This window comes from Drosophila willistoni, assembly GCF_018902025.1.
Source record: "Drosophila willistoni isolate 14030-0811.24 chromosome XL unlocalized genomic scaffold, UCI_dwil_1.1 Seg141, whole genome shotgun sequence".
Lineage (NCBI taxonomy): Eukaryota > Metazoa > Arthropoda > Insecta > Diptera > Drosophilidae > Drosophila > Drosophila willistoni.
The window spans coordinates 9,468,019-9,482,752 of record NW_025814052.1 but is presented as its reverse complement, the minus strand read 5'-3'; the positions used below and the strand labels follow the sequence as shown (position 1 = coordinate 9,482,752).

Genomic DNA, 14,734 nt, shown 5'->3' with positions numbered 1-14,734 from the left:
AAAACTAAAATAAAGAAGCAGCATTATAAATTATAAAATTATGATTCAATTGTTATAAATTTGTTTATATTCAATGATAAAAGATTGTATTTGTTTTGATTAGTCAGATTTCTCAGAGCGAGAGAGAGAGAGCATGCGAGATATATAAGCAAAACTATGAGTGCGAGTGAAAAAGAAAATGATTTTTAATCTCGCCTCTTCACACAGATTGCAGCCGAACGGTTGTTCGAACTTCGAAGTAAAGCCAGCGAGAGTAAACATTCCATTAGCTTCTCTTTCTCTCTTTTTAAGTGGGGCTTGCAGTTAACGCTCTCTCTCTCTCACGCATACTTAAGTCGCGCTCAATGATTTGAAGTGCGTGAGAGCGAAAGGGAAGCATTGCCCGCATTTCGGCATTTCGTCAAATGCAGTCGCATAATGTTAATTCTGTAATTAACGGTAATTAATTTGCGATATCGTTGAAATACTTGGTAAGTATATTATCTTTTTTTAAAACTATAATTATTGAATTTATTTACTTTCTATTTTATTATAGATTAATCTGGCATCAGGTGAATTTTACATTTAACAAATACTTCATCAGCAATATGACAATTTACTAGTAATCAAGCGTAATTGTAATTATCGAATGTTGATCATTATATCCGACATATATCTCTGATCGAAAGCCTAAGTGACTATTTAAAGTAAATATATTAACAATAAGAGTCTTTCCACCACGGCAGTCCTGTATTTCTCCACGTATTTCTCGATTTTTGCATAGAAATATGAAACGAGTGTTATTTTTTGTTTGGGCATTTCTTGGCTTTAATGATTTTTTTTTTTTTTTTTTTGTTTTCATCAATGGTCAAATTGTCTTTTCCACTCACTACTTCTTACACACGACGAATATGTCGTCCACTTATATCGTTATATTCTCTACTTGGCTAGGGGGTTAAGGCTATGGCTAGACGGGTATAGTGGGTCATTTCTGCCTCGGTGGCACCATGGCCACGGGAACCTTGGACAAATCCCCACTGCCTATCGCCACGGGGGGTAAACGAGCCGCGTCCGTGCTAGAGTTATTGTTGTTGCTGCTGCCGCTATTGCTACTGCTGGTACTGCCACTGCCATAGTCCACATATGGAGCCTGTCGTTGTGGCGGCACCATTGCCACAGGACGAAGTGGGTTAGCTAAGCCTGCTGCCATATCCAAGGGTGGTGCATTGCCGACACTAATGGCATTACTGCCGATGGTGCTGCCATCCATGGGATAGGCGACACGTTTACGCAAATCCAAACGTGGCCGACGATTGTTTGAGCTGTCCATTGCAAGTGGTGGCGGATCATTCCAGCCAGGTGTAAGAGATCCTAGAAACAGAACAGAAGTGAAAAAAATGAGATGATGATACACAAGAGATGATGCAAAACACTTGTGTACCAGGAAAAGCCCCCGAGGGTGGCAAAACACTTTGCCCTGTTGGCAGCGGCGGAGGAGGAGGCTGCTGTAGTTGATCAATTCCTGGTAATGGTGGCGCCATGATGATCTCTGTAATTCACAGATTATACGATTATTTTCAATTTAATATCAAAAACCGTGCCCAGCCATTCAATTGCGTTTCCTCTTCAATTTCCCTTTCACTTTAAATGTTTCCTTCTCACTTGTGCTCAGTGCGATGACAATTGGCCAGCACAAATCCAATTAGTGTATAATATCTGACCCAATCCAATAACACTCAGTTCATAAGCTCAGGCAAAATAGTCTTTTAACAATATTAAATTAATATAAACAAAACTCACTGCCAAATGCTCTGCCCAGTAGTGCACATAAGTTCCTATAGATGGCGCCACGGCATGTTAACGCGAAGCAAGCCTATCGTTTAATCGACATTTCGGAGCAAAACCTATCGGTTAATCGACATTATCGGAGCACGCATATCGGTTAATCGACATTATCGGAGCAAGCCTATCGGTTAGTCGACATTATCGGAGCAAACCTGACTGGGCGGGCACATTTAAAAAAATGTGCTCTGGATAAATAAAAACAAAACACTAATTCAAGGGCGTTAAAAAATAATTAATGACTAGTATATTGCCGTGAATGATTTTTAAACTTCAGAGACTTAAACCAAATATATTTTTAAAAGGAATTTCTCATTTTTATGTAAATTTACCTTTTTATCCTAAACAGTTTTTATCTTTGCTTTTTTTTTTTTTTTTTTTGCAATTCCTTGGCTAACAATTGTTTTCTTTATTTATATTTCAATACTTATAGAAAAATAGTTAAAATAGGAAAAGAAAAAACACTTGTGCTCAAGAGATCATGTGACCTAAATGAAATAGGCAAAAACCAAATTGGTTTTGCATTAAACAAATGGTTGATCCGATTAGTTGAGGTCCATTAAAGTGTTTTTATGGCTTCTTTTTGTCCAAGATTTTTGAATATATGTATCCGTTTTCGTTTTGGTGTTCATTTCGTGCTCTGGTCGTTTTCTGGCCTCTTACAATAGCCGCTGTCACACGCACAAGAGTCTTAAGTCTAATCTTGTGCAGTGGCCAGCAGCTGCAATAAGTACCGTTATGCTTTTGCGATTGCAATAACCGTTAGAATTACGCGTAATTCATACACATTCGACACGATTTGTCTGCGATTTTGGTTACCAAAAAGGAAAATTAAAGACACACACACACACACATAAAAATGAAAAAACTTTTGTTGATGTTATGGACAACATTTGGCCACAATGTTGAATAAATGATGCGCTGCCAACATATGTTCAAAATTCCAGGCTTTAAATGTGGGCCACACAAAAGGAATTAAGCTGGGGGCCTAGAGGGACGTTGAGAAGGCAGTTGGAGGGTCGTCGGAGGCACGTTTTTGAATATTTTATTTGATTTGATGGTGAAGTAGGCGTAGGAAGTGTGACGGCTGATTGCCATTTTGTCCTTTTTTTCTTTTAGTTTTTGTTTTATATTGATTTTCAAATTTCTATTATTCCTAAGCCTGAAAGTCGGCAATCCTTTTCGGTGCACACTCAAGACGATACAACAAAAAAAAAAGAAAAAAAAAAGATGTTTACTTAAATGAATGCACTTGGTTGGGGAGGGGGCGGTGTGCTCGACTCTGCTTAAAGTTGTTGATGTTGCTTATCGTTCAATTAACAATATTTAACTGAGACATGGTACTGGGCGGTATTCCGCTTTTATAGTTGCAGGTGCGGACGCCGACGCTGACGTTGAGTTTCTTCTTCTTTGCAGCGAAGACTTACATATGTGTGTGTGAGTGTGTGTAATAATATTAGGCAGGTATTAGAGTGGCTATCGGAGACGACAGCGGAAAGGAGAAAGGTGAAGAAGACAAAGAACTGAAAGAACAGAAGTAAAACCAAAAAACAGAAACAAAAACAGCTGCCTACTTATGAGGGCAGTTGAAAAATTAATAAAAAAAAAAAACAAAAAAACAAAAAACAAAAACTTTAGTTATTGAGGCAGGTTTTTGTGTTGTCTCTGACCCGTCGCTCTCTCACTCTATCTCTCGCTCTCTCTCTCTTTCTCTCCCTCTGAGCTCTGGGGTGCTTGACACTTTAGTTTTGTTTTATTTTTTTGTACCGTTTGTCGCGAAGCCCAATCGGAAATATGATCCGCCTGGAGATATGCAACTGCAATTGCAATCGAGCACACACCCAACAATCACTGATGAAACCCCGTGGCAGTCCATATACCCCCAATCCAGGCCTATCTGTAAGTACACCTGACGGTGGAAGGAGAAGGTTCGTGAGTTGGGCGTTAAAAAATTAAATAACATTGTCCCAACACTCCCCCGCAAAACGGGCACTTGTATGGCATCCTTCTTTCTATAGAGGAAACGGAACGGCAGCAGGTTTGCAATTGGAATGCTTCGCTGCCTTGCGCCCGTACAACATACAATGGGGAATCTCAACAAAGGTAACAACGGTATATCTATACGCTTAAGCTGCGCTGCCTACAGCAACTACAACTACAACTACAACTACAACTACCACGTCGACGACGACGCAGCGACGCGTTGGCAGCGCCAACGTTGCCGTATCAAGTGACAGATTGTCTGCGGCAAAGAGGCCAACGGCGATCAGTCGATTGCCAACGTCTTGGGGAAACCATAATTTGTTTGCTGTCCCCGCTGAAGCCGCAGTCGAGGCAGAGGCAGCCCTCTGCACATGTCTGTGTTTTGACTCGCATAAGTATGCAACACTTTTGTTTAAGAAAATCCCAAGAAAAGTTATTCAAAGACTTTTGGCCAATTCTTTTATGATTTTTGAGTTTTTGAATGTAAACTAAAACTAAATTCAGTAGCGAAGCAAATCAAATAGATTATTTTTAAAGAGATTTCAAACAATAATTAAATATTCTGAATTATATTTATCAGTTTCTGTCCAATTGGGACAAGTCAATTTGAATATGCATTTATTCACAGACAGACAGGACAATCCATTTATGGCTTGATTTGAGATGGCCTTGCTTCATTTGTCATTTGCCCATTAACCATTACCTCTCTTTGTTTTTTATTTATTTCATTTTTCTTGCGTTTTAAAGTTTGAAAATTTGATTTCGATTCAATCAATATGCATGAAACAATGTGGTAATTAAATGTGAACACACACAAACACCCGCACACACACACACATTGACAGCATAAATGCCTTTAGCTTGTCTTGTCTTGGGATCCAAACAGCAACAAAAAAAAAAGAAGAAAAAACTTCGTGTGTGCGCGTCACACGTGTCCTTTGCAGGCGGTGGCCACAAAATGGCAACAGGAGGGGCGGAAGAGACAGAGAGTGTGAGAGAGAGAGAGGCGGGGTAAACGGCATTAACTTATAGTCAGGCGACCTTCGCTAAGCTACGACGTCACTGCAAAAAGAAAAAAAAAACAAAATCCAAAAACAAAAATCAAACTGAAAACATGCAAAAAGACAAAAGCAACAAAACCAAAAAAAAAATCCTTGCCATAAAATATGACAGTAAAATTGCGAGCAGCTTAATTACACAAATCTTTTACCCACTGGAGGGGGGGAGAGGGGGGAGGTAGGCAAATGGATTGCCTTCCGTTGTATCAGGGGCAGGGGCAGGGGCAGGCGCAGGCGAAAATATTCTAAAAATAGATGTCCAAATATCTAGGGCATGTCGACAATTTCCGACACCGACCAAAAGTCCCGCCAAAGTCCTGTCATCGCCACCAACTCGTTGGTTGGCTGGCTGGCTGGCTGGTGGGCTCGACAATGACGTTGCAGACAGAGTTGGCTTACCGTTCGTGCCGCCTTTCGCCAACGGCTCGGCACTAATCGTCACTAGGTTACTGGGCAACCGAGTCGCAGCCGCAGCAGCAGCAGCATCTTCCATCTCTCTCAGCGTCTTCTTCTTCGATACGTGTTCGGGCTTCTTGCTCAATGACGTCAGCAAATGTGAGGTAAATGTCCTCTGCAGGCTCGTCACATGTTGCTGCTGCTGCTGCTGCTGCACGAGCTGCGATGTTTTTGCCTGCTACGCCTGAAAGTAGGCAAAATTGTTTGTTTGTTTGTTTGTTGATCAAAAACAAAACCAAAACAAAATCAAAATGAAAATGCAAACAATTTAAGAAACAAAAACAGTTAAATATAAAATAAAAAGCATTTAATAAGTGCAAATTCATAACAAAATATATTTATAATTATTTTTCTCCCGCAAAATTTAATGCAAGAAAATTACAAAATTTAAGAAATGTTCTTATAAAAACAAGAAGATAAACAAATTAGTTTTTATTTATTATTTTTTAAATTTTCTTATTATAGTTAACTCTTTGATTATATTTTTTAAATTTTCTTATTATAGAGTTAACTTAAATTGATTAGTTTTAAACCATATATGTATATCCCAAACTGAAAACAATTGTAATAATTTTAAAGAATTTTTTAAATTAAAAAAATATAATTTTTATGTTATAAATATAAATTAACATATGTAAAAATATAGAAACTAATACACGCAATGATTGAAGGGTTAAAAAAATCTTAACAAATTATGAGAGCGATTACTTAATAATTTTACCATCTTGTGTTGGTCAATTAAATAATTTTGGCCGAAAAGTAAACTTACTTAATTTTACTGTCCATAAATGAAAACAATTTAATTGAACTTGTTTACTTAGTTAGAGGATTTAGGACATAAACTATTCAACAGGCAAAGAATCTAAAGCGGTTCATATGTTGCCCTGACTTACCATTCGATTTTGTTTATATAGTATAACAGATATGGATATATGTATATGTGTGAAAGATATTGATAAATTGTCAAATTATTGTTCTTCATTTGTTGTTCGTTCTGTCACACAGACGAGCTCAACGTGTCAAGTTTTTGTTTTTGAAATATGCCCAAAACTTGCTTAGTGGAACTCATGCGTAGGACAGGATATAAACGTAACTTTCAATTTCTTTTCAATTTCATCACTTCACATAACAAAAAGCAAAAAAAAAAAAAACAATTGTAAACAACAAGATTTTGTTTGCTCTTTTAATGTTTGTCTGAATTCGAATGTTTTGGGTTAAACTTTTTTTGGTTTTGGTTTCTACCGCTCACAACTGGTTGGTTTGGAAATGAATTTCCGACTGATTCTACCAAATGCGTTTTGCTTCAAATGTAAACCATAACCAGGCTCAACTTGAAACTGACTGACGCTGGCAGCAGCAGCACAAGGAGTAGCAGCAGCAGCAGCATCGCTGATGGCGCACACAGTGTCCTTTGCAGAGGATGTTTGGGGTTGGTGTCTGTGTGTGTGTGTGTGTGATGCCATTTTCTCAATGAAATTTCATTTGTTTGCCATCCAGCCCGTCCTCGGTTCGACTCGACTCGACTCAAACTGGGAGCTGGGTACTGGCTCTGGGTCTGGGTCTTGGTTTGAGGCCGCACCTTGGCTGGCTGACTGGCTGGTTGCCTTTCTCTCTCTCTCTCTCTCTGTCTCTCTCTCTCTGTGTAACGAACGAATTAAAGAGGAAACAACGAAATTTCATTGCTGCCTTCATATCCTGTGAATGAATGCCACTGATGACGTCACGCTTTCGCTTTCGTTTTTCGTTTCGTTTCGTTTCGTTCGTGCCCACTTTCTTGCTCTTCCCTATTCGGCACTAGGTCACTATGTTAGTAGAAATAGACGGGCAAAGGCAAAACCAAAGGCGGGGTCCAGACAACAGCCAGAGACGGGACAAGGAATGGGGGGGGAAGGGAAAAACCACAGGGGACTATAACAAAAACCGTGATTCTAACACCTTTTTAAGTGACAAAGGTTAGGAATGACTTCAACTTAAACAATTTAATGTAGTGAATGTATTCAAGAGTATTCAGTTTCATAATTTAAACGAATAAGTGGACTTTGGCAATCAGAAGTCAACGATTGATATTTCGGTGTCTCCTCCACTTTATCCGTCCATGCTAGATATAGAATTTGGTTGTAAAAACTTTCTAAAGACAAAAATAGAATAGAGAAACGAACTGAAAAGTTGCCACCATGATGTGACTTCCAGAGGGACCCAGTGTAAGAAGGTGGATTACTTTTCATAGGCCTTTCAGGCAGTGTGCCACACATTGCAAATGTTGCATGCCGCAGGCGTCAGGCGCATTGTGATTGTGAATGATTGATTTGGGGCCCGGGAACAAAACCTGTGCCCTGGTGCTGGAACTGGTCCCTGGTGCAGATGCAATGACGTAGAATGACGGCGGCTGCACACCTGTTTGACATTGCCCAATGCATTGGGCTCCATGTTCTGTTTATTTGCCTACGAGCTGGCACAAAATCCTCTTTGTAAACCGCAAAAAACCATTCCATTCCATTTCCCGTTTTCCCAGTTGCTATTATGAAGACGCATTTCCTCAATGTCCCAATCTTTGAGAGTGGGAGGGGGCGGGGGAGGTTGGGCCAACCCATGAATGAGTCGGGCAGTGGGCCAGTTGGCACTTTGACCTTATGAACATGTCCGGTATTGCTTCTGCAATTGCTGCTTCATTCGGTCTTCATTCCAATTTGGCCAATTACGCTCCGACCTTCGTATGTATTTTTAGTGCGTTTCTAAAAATAAACGAACGGGGTCACACACAGAAGTTGGAGATTGAAAAAGAGAGAGATAGAGAAATGGGAAGAGAGTGAGAGAGAGAGCAATTGACCCTGTTTTAGTTAATATGTTATTTAGTTAAGGTATCCAATATTTCTAAGAATCATCATCTTTTCTCACATAATTCTCAAAAGAATCATCAACAGTTGAAAACTAAACGTATTTATGAAAATAAAGACACGAAAAATTTAAAGAAAACCGAAAGAAGCGTATTTTTATTATGCCAAATATATGTATGTAAATATATCTGTGTGTGTGTATACATTCATGTCTATATGCTTATAGCTTGGGATAGATAAATATATATATACTAGATACATATAGATATACATATGGCTAAAACATATGTGCTCGATTATTTAGTATTATGTATGTATTTCTATAGAGAAAACGGCGAACTGTTGCACGGCTATCCATCCATTCGTTCCACTTGTAGGTAAATATATTATGTAAATAGGATAAACTGACGAACAGGCCACATACATACATACTTATCTATCTATGTATACATACATATGTATGTATGTAGAAACATGGAAACATGACAAGCTTCTTGGCCTGGTGACGAAAGCAATCAGATGGATGGGAAAGGTGAATCGCTGCATCAAAGATACATAATTACACATACACAAACTGTTGATTGAATAACTGTGAACTGTTCTACTTAACTGTTATAACAAACTGTTATACAAAAGTACCTTAACAATGTGTTTTAAACGAACTGTTATATTTAACTGTTATGTTAAACTGTTATTACAAATTGTTATACCAATGTGTTTTATCAAGTTAGTAATACCTGTTAGAAACTGTTATACGAAACTGTTATTTCATACTGCAATACAAACTGTTATATTAATCTGTTATGCCAAAGTCCTTTATCAAGTTAGTAATACCTAACTGTTATACGAAACTGTTATTTCATACTGCAATACAAACTGTTATATTAATCTGTTATACCAAAGTCCTTTATCAAGTTAGTAATACCTAACTGTTATACGAAACTGTTATTTCATACTGCAATACAAACTGTTATATTAATCTGTTATACCAAAGTCCTTTATCAAGTTAGTAATACCTAACTGTTATACGAAACTGTTATATCATACTGCAATACAAACTGTTATATTAATCAGTTATACCAAAGTGTTTTATAAAGTTAGTAATACCTAACTGTTATACGAAAATGTTATTTCATACTGTAATACAAACTGTTATATTAATCTGTTATAACAAAGTGTTTTATCAAGCCGTTGATCTCACTTCTTATACCAAACTGTCATATTAAATTGTTGTGTCAAACGATTTTATCAAACTCTAACACCAAATTGCTATACCAAACTGTTATACGAAACTTTTATATAAAACTGTCATACCAAATTATTATGCAAACTTAGATTTCAAACTGTTCTATTAAACTGTTATACAAAAGTGTTTTATTAAGCTATCGATCTCATATCCTTCTGTTTAATTCCACTGGTATATTCAAAGGTTATACCAAAAGCGCTATACTTAACTGTTATATCAAACTGCTTTACCAAACCATTATCTAAACTATTATACCAAGTTGTCGATTTCACTTGTTATTTCTAACTATTTTATTAAACTGTTGAAAAGCTATGTAAAAGAGTTAGAACTATTATACAAACTGTCATACAAATTGTTAGTATAGAAACTGTTATACCAAAGTGTGTTATGAAACTGTTTATCTCACTTGTTATATCAAACTGTTATACTAAACTGTTAATGTGCTTTATCAAAGTCGTATTACTTTGTCATCAAACTGTCATATGAAACTACTATGCAAAATGTTAAAACAAACTATTATAGAAACTGTTATACCAAAGTGTTTTATCAAACTTGATCTCCTTTGTTATAGCAAACTGCTATAAAACTGTTATACCAAATGTTTTAGCAATTGGTTCTATAAAACCTCCAATAGTATTTAATTCTCTCATACAGAGAAAACTTCCATCAAACTGTTATATGTATTTATAGTACGATATATTCCTAAAGATTAACATCTTATGGGAAGTTTAATGAATTTCGTGTATTTATGTTATACTGGTTATACTGTTATACTGGTCTAAAAGTCAACCAAAAGGCTTTTTGGCCTAAGAAATGGTTTTTAGATAACAAATTTCGACTAACTCAATAACATTTCAAATTCCAAAAGTACTTTTGACCTTTCTATACTCATAACAGTGAAATGAAAACATAATATAATAAAAATATTGTCAATTAATCTTCACTTTGGCAAAAGTATTTAAATTCCATTTGGACAGAGCTTAAGTCTAATCTATTTGAATAGTTTCAGTCATGGCATTCAGTGGGAATAACATGAAAAGAATTAAATGTTTCTTTGTCCTCGAATTCATACAGTTTAAAGTCATTTTGTCAGTTGTCAACACTTTGACATTTGTTGAATTCATTCTTCCAGTCAACCCAATTGGCTAATTGAACATTTATTGGTATTTATGTTATTCTTTTATGTATAAAGCTTTACATTCATATTGTCACCGACCTGCAATTCCATTGATGACGCGTTCACCAGGCCAGAGGATGGAGTGTGGTTGGGTGGTGGGTGGTTGGGCGCCAATGGTAAAAATTTCATTCACAAAATTGCAGCAGAGAATTTCAAGGTGATCCATGGCGACAACTTACGTCAGAGTTCCGACAGAGAGCGAGAGAGAGGGCGAGAGAGAGAGAGCAGCCCCAAACAACCCCGACCCCCGACAGCCGGCGTGACTGCACCATCATCATAATGATGACTCCATGGTTCGCTGATGTCCTTCATTTGCCAGAATGGGGGAGATTCTGGTGGTGGCCAAAAAGGGTTCCCATCTCCATCTCCCATCCATCCATCCATCCATCGGCCTGTTGGGCTAATGAAGACCAATGACGTGCATGTCCAATTGAATTTGTGCACAAGCAAGCGCATTTACACTGACCTTAGTCCAAATGGTTCATCAATCAATTAGGTGCAATTTTCATGGGATAGATAAATGCGTACCTAGCCAATATCCTATGTATGTTGCATGTTGCATGGTGTTTCCAGGACTGTTCAACCTCTCTCCCCTATCCTAAAAACTAACTAGTAATCTCACCTCATGGCCTCGTTTTAGCAGCTGAAGCTGGATCTGTTGCTGCTGCTGCTGCTGCTGCTGCTGCTGCTTCCACTGATGACGTGGGCATGATGGTGACGTCATAGACTTGCCAACCAAAACTAGTGCAAACATGGGGCAAGCACGAAGCAAATGCAACAACTCCGCACGTCATTAATGCCAATTTAGCATAGAATGTCATGGAAATGCGCAGGATAATGCTTAAAAAAGTATTCATCTTCCTATTTATGTAGACTTTTGCCAACATTGAATGTAAATTCAGCAAGAGAGGGAAAAAGAAAGAGAGAGAGAGAGAGAGAGAGGCAGATAGAGGGGAAGAGGTATGAGCTTAAGATAAGCGTATACTTAATTAGGCTTAAATAGTTTAATACAAAGTAATCATTTACAAACAACTCAAGGATTATGTTTTATTAGGAGTTTGTTTCACAATTCTTCAAGCTCATGAATATATTGAAGCTCCATTTACAATTGCCGATTCAGTTTAGGGATCAACTTTTTTTATATGTGGCTTCAGGATTTCATGGAATTTATGTTTTAATTGGAACAATATTTTTGTGAATTTTGTTTATTACGTCATTTAAATTATAATTTTTCTAAAAATCACCATTTTGGATTGGAAGCTGCATCATGATACTGACATTTTGTTAATGTAGTTTAAATTTGTTTAAAATTTCAAAACTTCATAAAAAAAAAAGAATTTAAAATTTCTTCAGTCATAGTTTAAACATAAATGAGCTTCTTTTAATCATCCTGGAATACATATGTATATATATAGGTATATAAAAATGATCACAATTTACATTTTCTATAGATTTTATAACAATTTATTGGTTTCAAGAGTCAAAAATAAAATACATATAACTTATTTAAGTACAATATTGTAAAATCTAAGATCTGAAAACCATTTAATCAGTGCCGGATTAAGCCAGTGTGCGGGTGCCTGTAACAATTAGAAAGCCCAAATCCATTGTAAAAGTTAGAACGTAATGAAAATCGATCAAAAGTGATTCGAAAAGATGTTTTTTTTATTTATTTTTTCAGAACTTTTAAACTAAAATTTTTGGTTAATCTGACTGTATTTTTTCCCATTTCTTACTGAAAGTTAAAAATTTATATTTCAAATTAATTGTAATTTAGCATATTTTGAAATGACAATAATGATTTGGATATTTGAAGCAATAAATATTGAAAAAAATATAAATAAATTAGCTAAATTTTAGATTTTAAAATTTTAATGCACACTAAGAGATTAATTTTGAATTAGAAAAATGAAATATGAATTTTGAGAATCGGTCGAAAAAAAAGCAATATGTATTACAGATTGACAAAGTTTGGCTTTTTTCACAATATTTCAGATATTTTTCAAATAATCTTTCGTGATTGCAGCAATTTTCCTCAGACAATATTTTGGTCAATTTTTAACTGATTTCAAAATGTTACATATATCTCGATACGATCACAATTTAGCACATTTTGAAATGGCATCAAACACTTGGAAATTCAAAATAAATTATTTACTACGCGATGAAAAATGAAATCATAATTTTTTACGAAATTGGAAAAAATTTAGTTTTCAACATTTTAATGCAGATTGGAAAACATTATTTTAAAATGAAATGATTTTTTTAAATACTCAAAAATATTACTAAATTAGAGCTTCATGTTTTTTTTACAAAATTTTAACGTTCTTTGACATTTTTTATCTCATTTGAAGGGATCAACCTGATTTATGTTTCAATTATTAAGTGACTTAAAATAAATTATCACTTTTGAAAATCGGTTAAAATTTTGCAAAGTTAAGAGTTTTTGTGAATTTCAAAGAATTTTTGAAATTCAATTTTTGTCAATTTATCTATTTTGCTTAGACTGTAGTTCGGCAGTTAAATTACTTTTAAATACACGTTTTAGTTATTAATTTAGTTGTAATAGGAATCGACTATCATTAAACTATTTAACTTAATCAGAGGGTTAAAACTATTTTATTTTTTCGAGATTTTGAATTACTCACCAAAACTCTAAAAGAACGAGAAACGAACTTTCTGGGTAAGTTCTGTTTCAGTTTTTTTTTTGTCATTAGATCTAAAGTTTAGATTGATTCTAGCTATTTAATGGCACTAAGAAATGTTTGCTAAAGAGATTTCAAATATTTCAGACTTTGCACTTATCCATCGAAAATCGCATCGATAAATGCGTTTAGGGATAAAAACTACTAATAAAATGTTCATAATTTGAATGAATAGAGAGGAGAGAGTCCCTAATGTAGGTTGATATCCTGTGCAACCTGTAGATCTATCGTTATGCATGGCCACAGGCTGGATTAGGGTTTTGGTTAATATGCGTTACACATTTTCCAAGTTGAACGCTTTTTGCCTGCGGAGAAAACAAATGCACCATATCTGCGCATATGTGAGTGTGTGTGTGTGTGTGTGTGTGCAACCTTAAATGGGTCAACAACAACAACAACAACGAAAACAACAACTACAACAACCAACCAACAGTTGACGACAAACAGTTGTCAGGTAGAGAGAACCAACATACAAGGCCACAAGGGCCACAAATTAGAGGAGCAGAGAAGGACAGAGATGCAAGGCAAAAAGAGAGACAGTGCGAGTGATAGTGAGAGTGCGAGGGGAAAGGTAAGGCAAGGCAAGCTCACAAAGCTCGAGGCAAAGTATGGAAATCTAACTATCGGCGAATGTGATAAAATAACGGTATGACGGTTGAGATTGGGATTTTAGATGCAGGCGCTCTATTTTTTTTTTCTTTTTTTTTTTTGGTTTCTGGTTTTGGTCGCTTAACTGCGTTTTATGACGTGAGTTTCTGCTTTGACGCATTCGCGCAACGCCATCAGCGAAATGAATCGTCAACGAACTACCCACATCCCTAGCCTCCCCCTGTAATCACCTTACGGTTCATAGCTATGCCCTTTGGGCCAACGTTTCCTGTTTTGCCTGAAAGATCAGAAATAAATTCATATACATACATATATATATACATATGTGTGTGTGTGTGTGTGTGTGTAGAGAGTGCAACAACAATACAAACTAGAGAAAAACTTGACCAACTGCAAAACAAATTTCTATTCTAAATTCGAAACATTAAGAAAGAAAGAGAAAGAAAAAGAAAATCAAAAGAAAGCTGACTGGCACGGAGTATGCGGGGGTGGTTACGGTGCGTATTGTGTGTGTGTGTGTGTGTGTGTGTGTGTTGGGACGATGGTTTAGAAAGGGGAAGGGGTAGATGTCTCATTGGTTTGGTTCATTTTACTGCAAAGCTGCTTAAATGTTTCCACTATATTTTACTTTCCCCCACTCCTCCTCCTCTCTCTCTCTCTCTTTGGCCCCCTGTCAGCGCCAGTCCCCCTCTCTGTGTCAGTCACTCTCTCTCTCTCTCTCTCTCTTTGCCATCAAGCAGGGCAGCAGAACTAAAAATAGATATTATATTATAATGCGGCCTAGACGAACTCAACAAGTTCTCTACAAATGCAAAAAGTTCCATAATCAAAAGTTAATTGTTAAC

The 14,734-nt window shown here is 36.4% G+C and overlaps 1 protein-coding gene across 2 annotated transcripts; it reads right to left on the bottom strand.

The window, feature by feature from the left end:
• Window positions 1-496: 496 nt before the first annotated feature.
• LOC6648494 (protein diaphanous homolog 1) lies at window positions 497-1,853 on the bottom strand. 2 transcript variants are annotated; one of them, XM_047011132.1, is made up of 3 exons: window positions 1,780-1,853; window positions 1,421-1,528; window positions 497-1,350 (listed from the first exon to the last, which is right to left on the bottom strand). In XM_047011132.1, exons 2-3 carry the CDS (start codon window positions 1,518-1,520, stop codon window positions 965-967), a joined length of 486 nt encoding a protein of 161 aa, XP_046867088.1. In that variant the 5' UTR covers window positions 1,521-1,528; window positions 1,780-1,853; the 3' UTR covers window positions 497-964. The 2 variants fall into 2 exon arrangements, with proteins under 2 accessions (XP_046867088.1, XP_023035091.1); XM_023179323.2 differs by lacking the exon at window positions 1,780-1,853 and adding an exon at window positions 1,642-1,738.
• Between the last annotated feature and the right edge of the window lie 12,881 nt (window positions 1,854-14,734).

What these genes read in the sequence shown, in the direction of transcription:
- LOC6648494 (XM_047011132.1), bottom strand. Translation starts at nt 1,520, where the DNA reads ATGGCGCCACCATTACCAGGAATTGATCAACTACAGCAGCCTCCTCCT. An exon ending in ACCCTCGGGGGCTTTTCCTG is followed by an intron (nt 1,351 to 1,420) that starts GTACACAAGTGT and finishes TTCTGTTTCTAG; the next exon opens with GATCTCTTACACCTGGCTGG.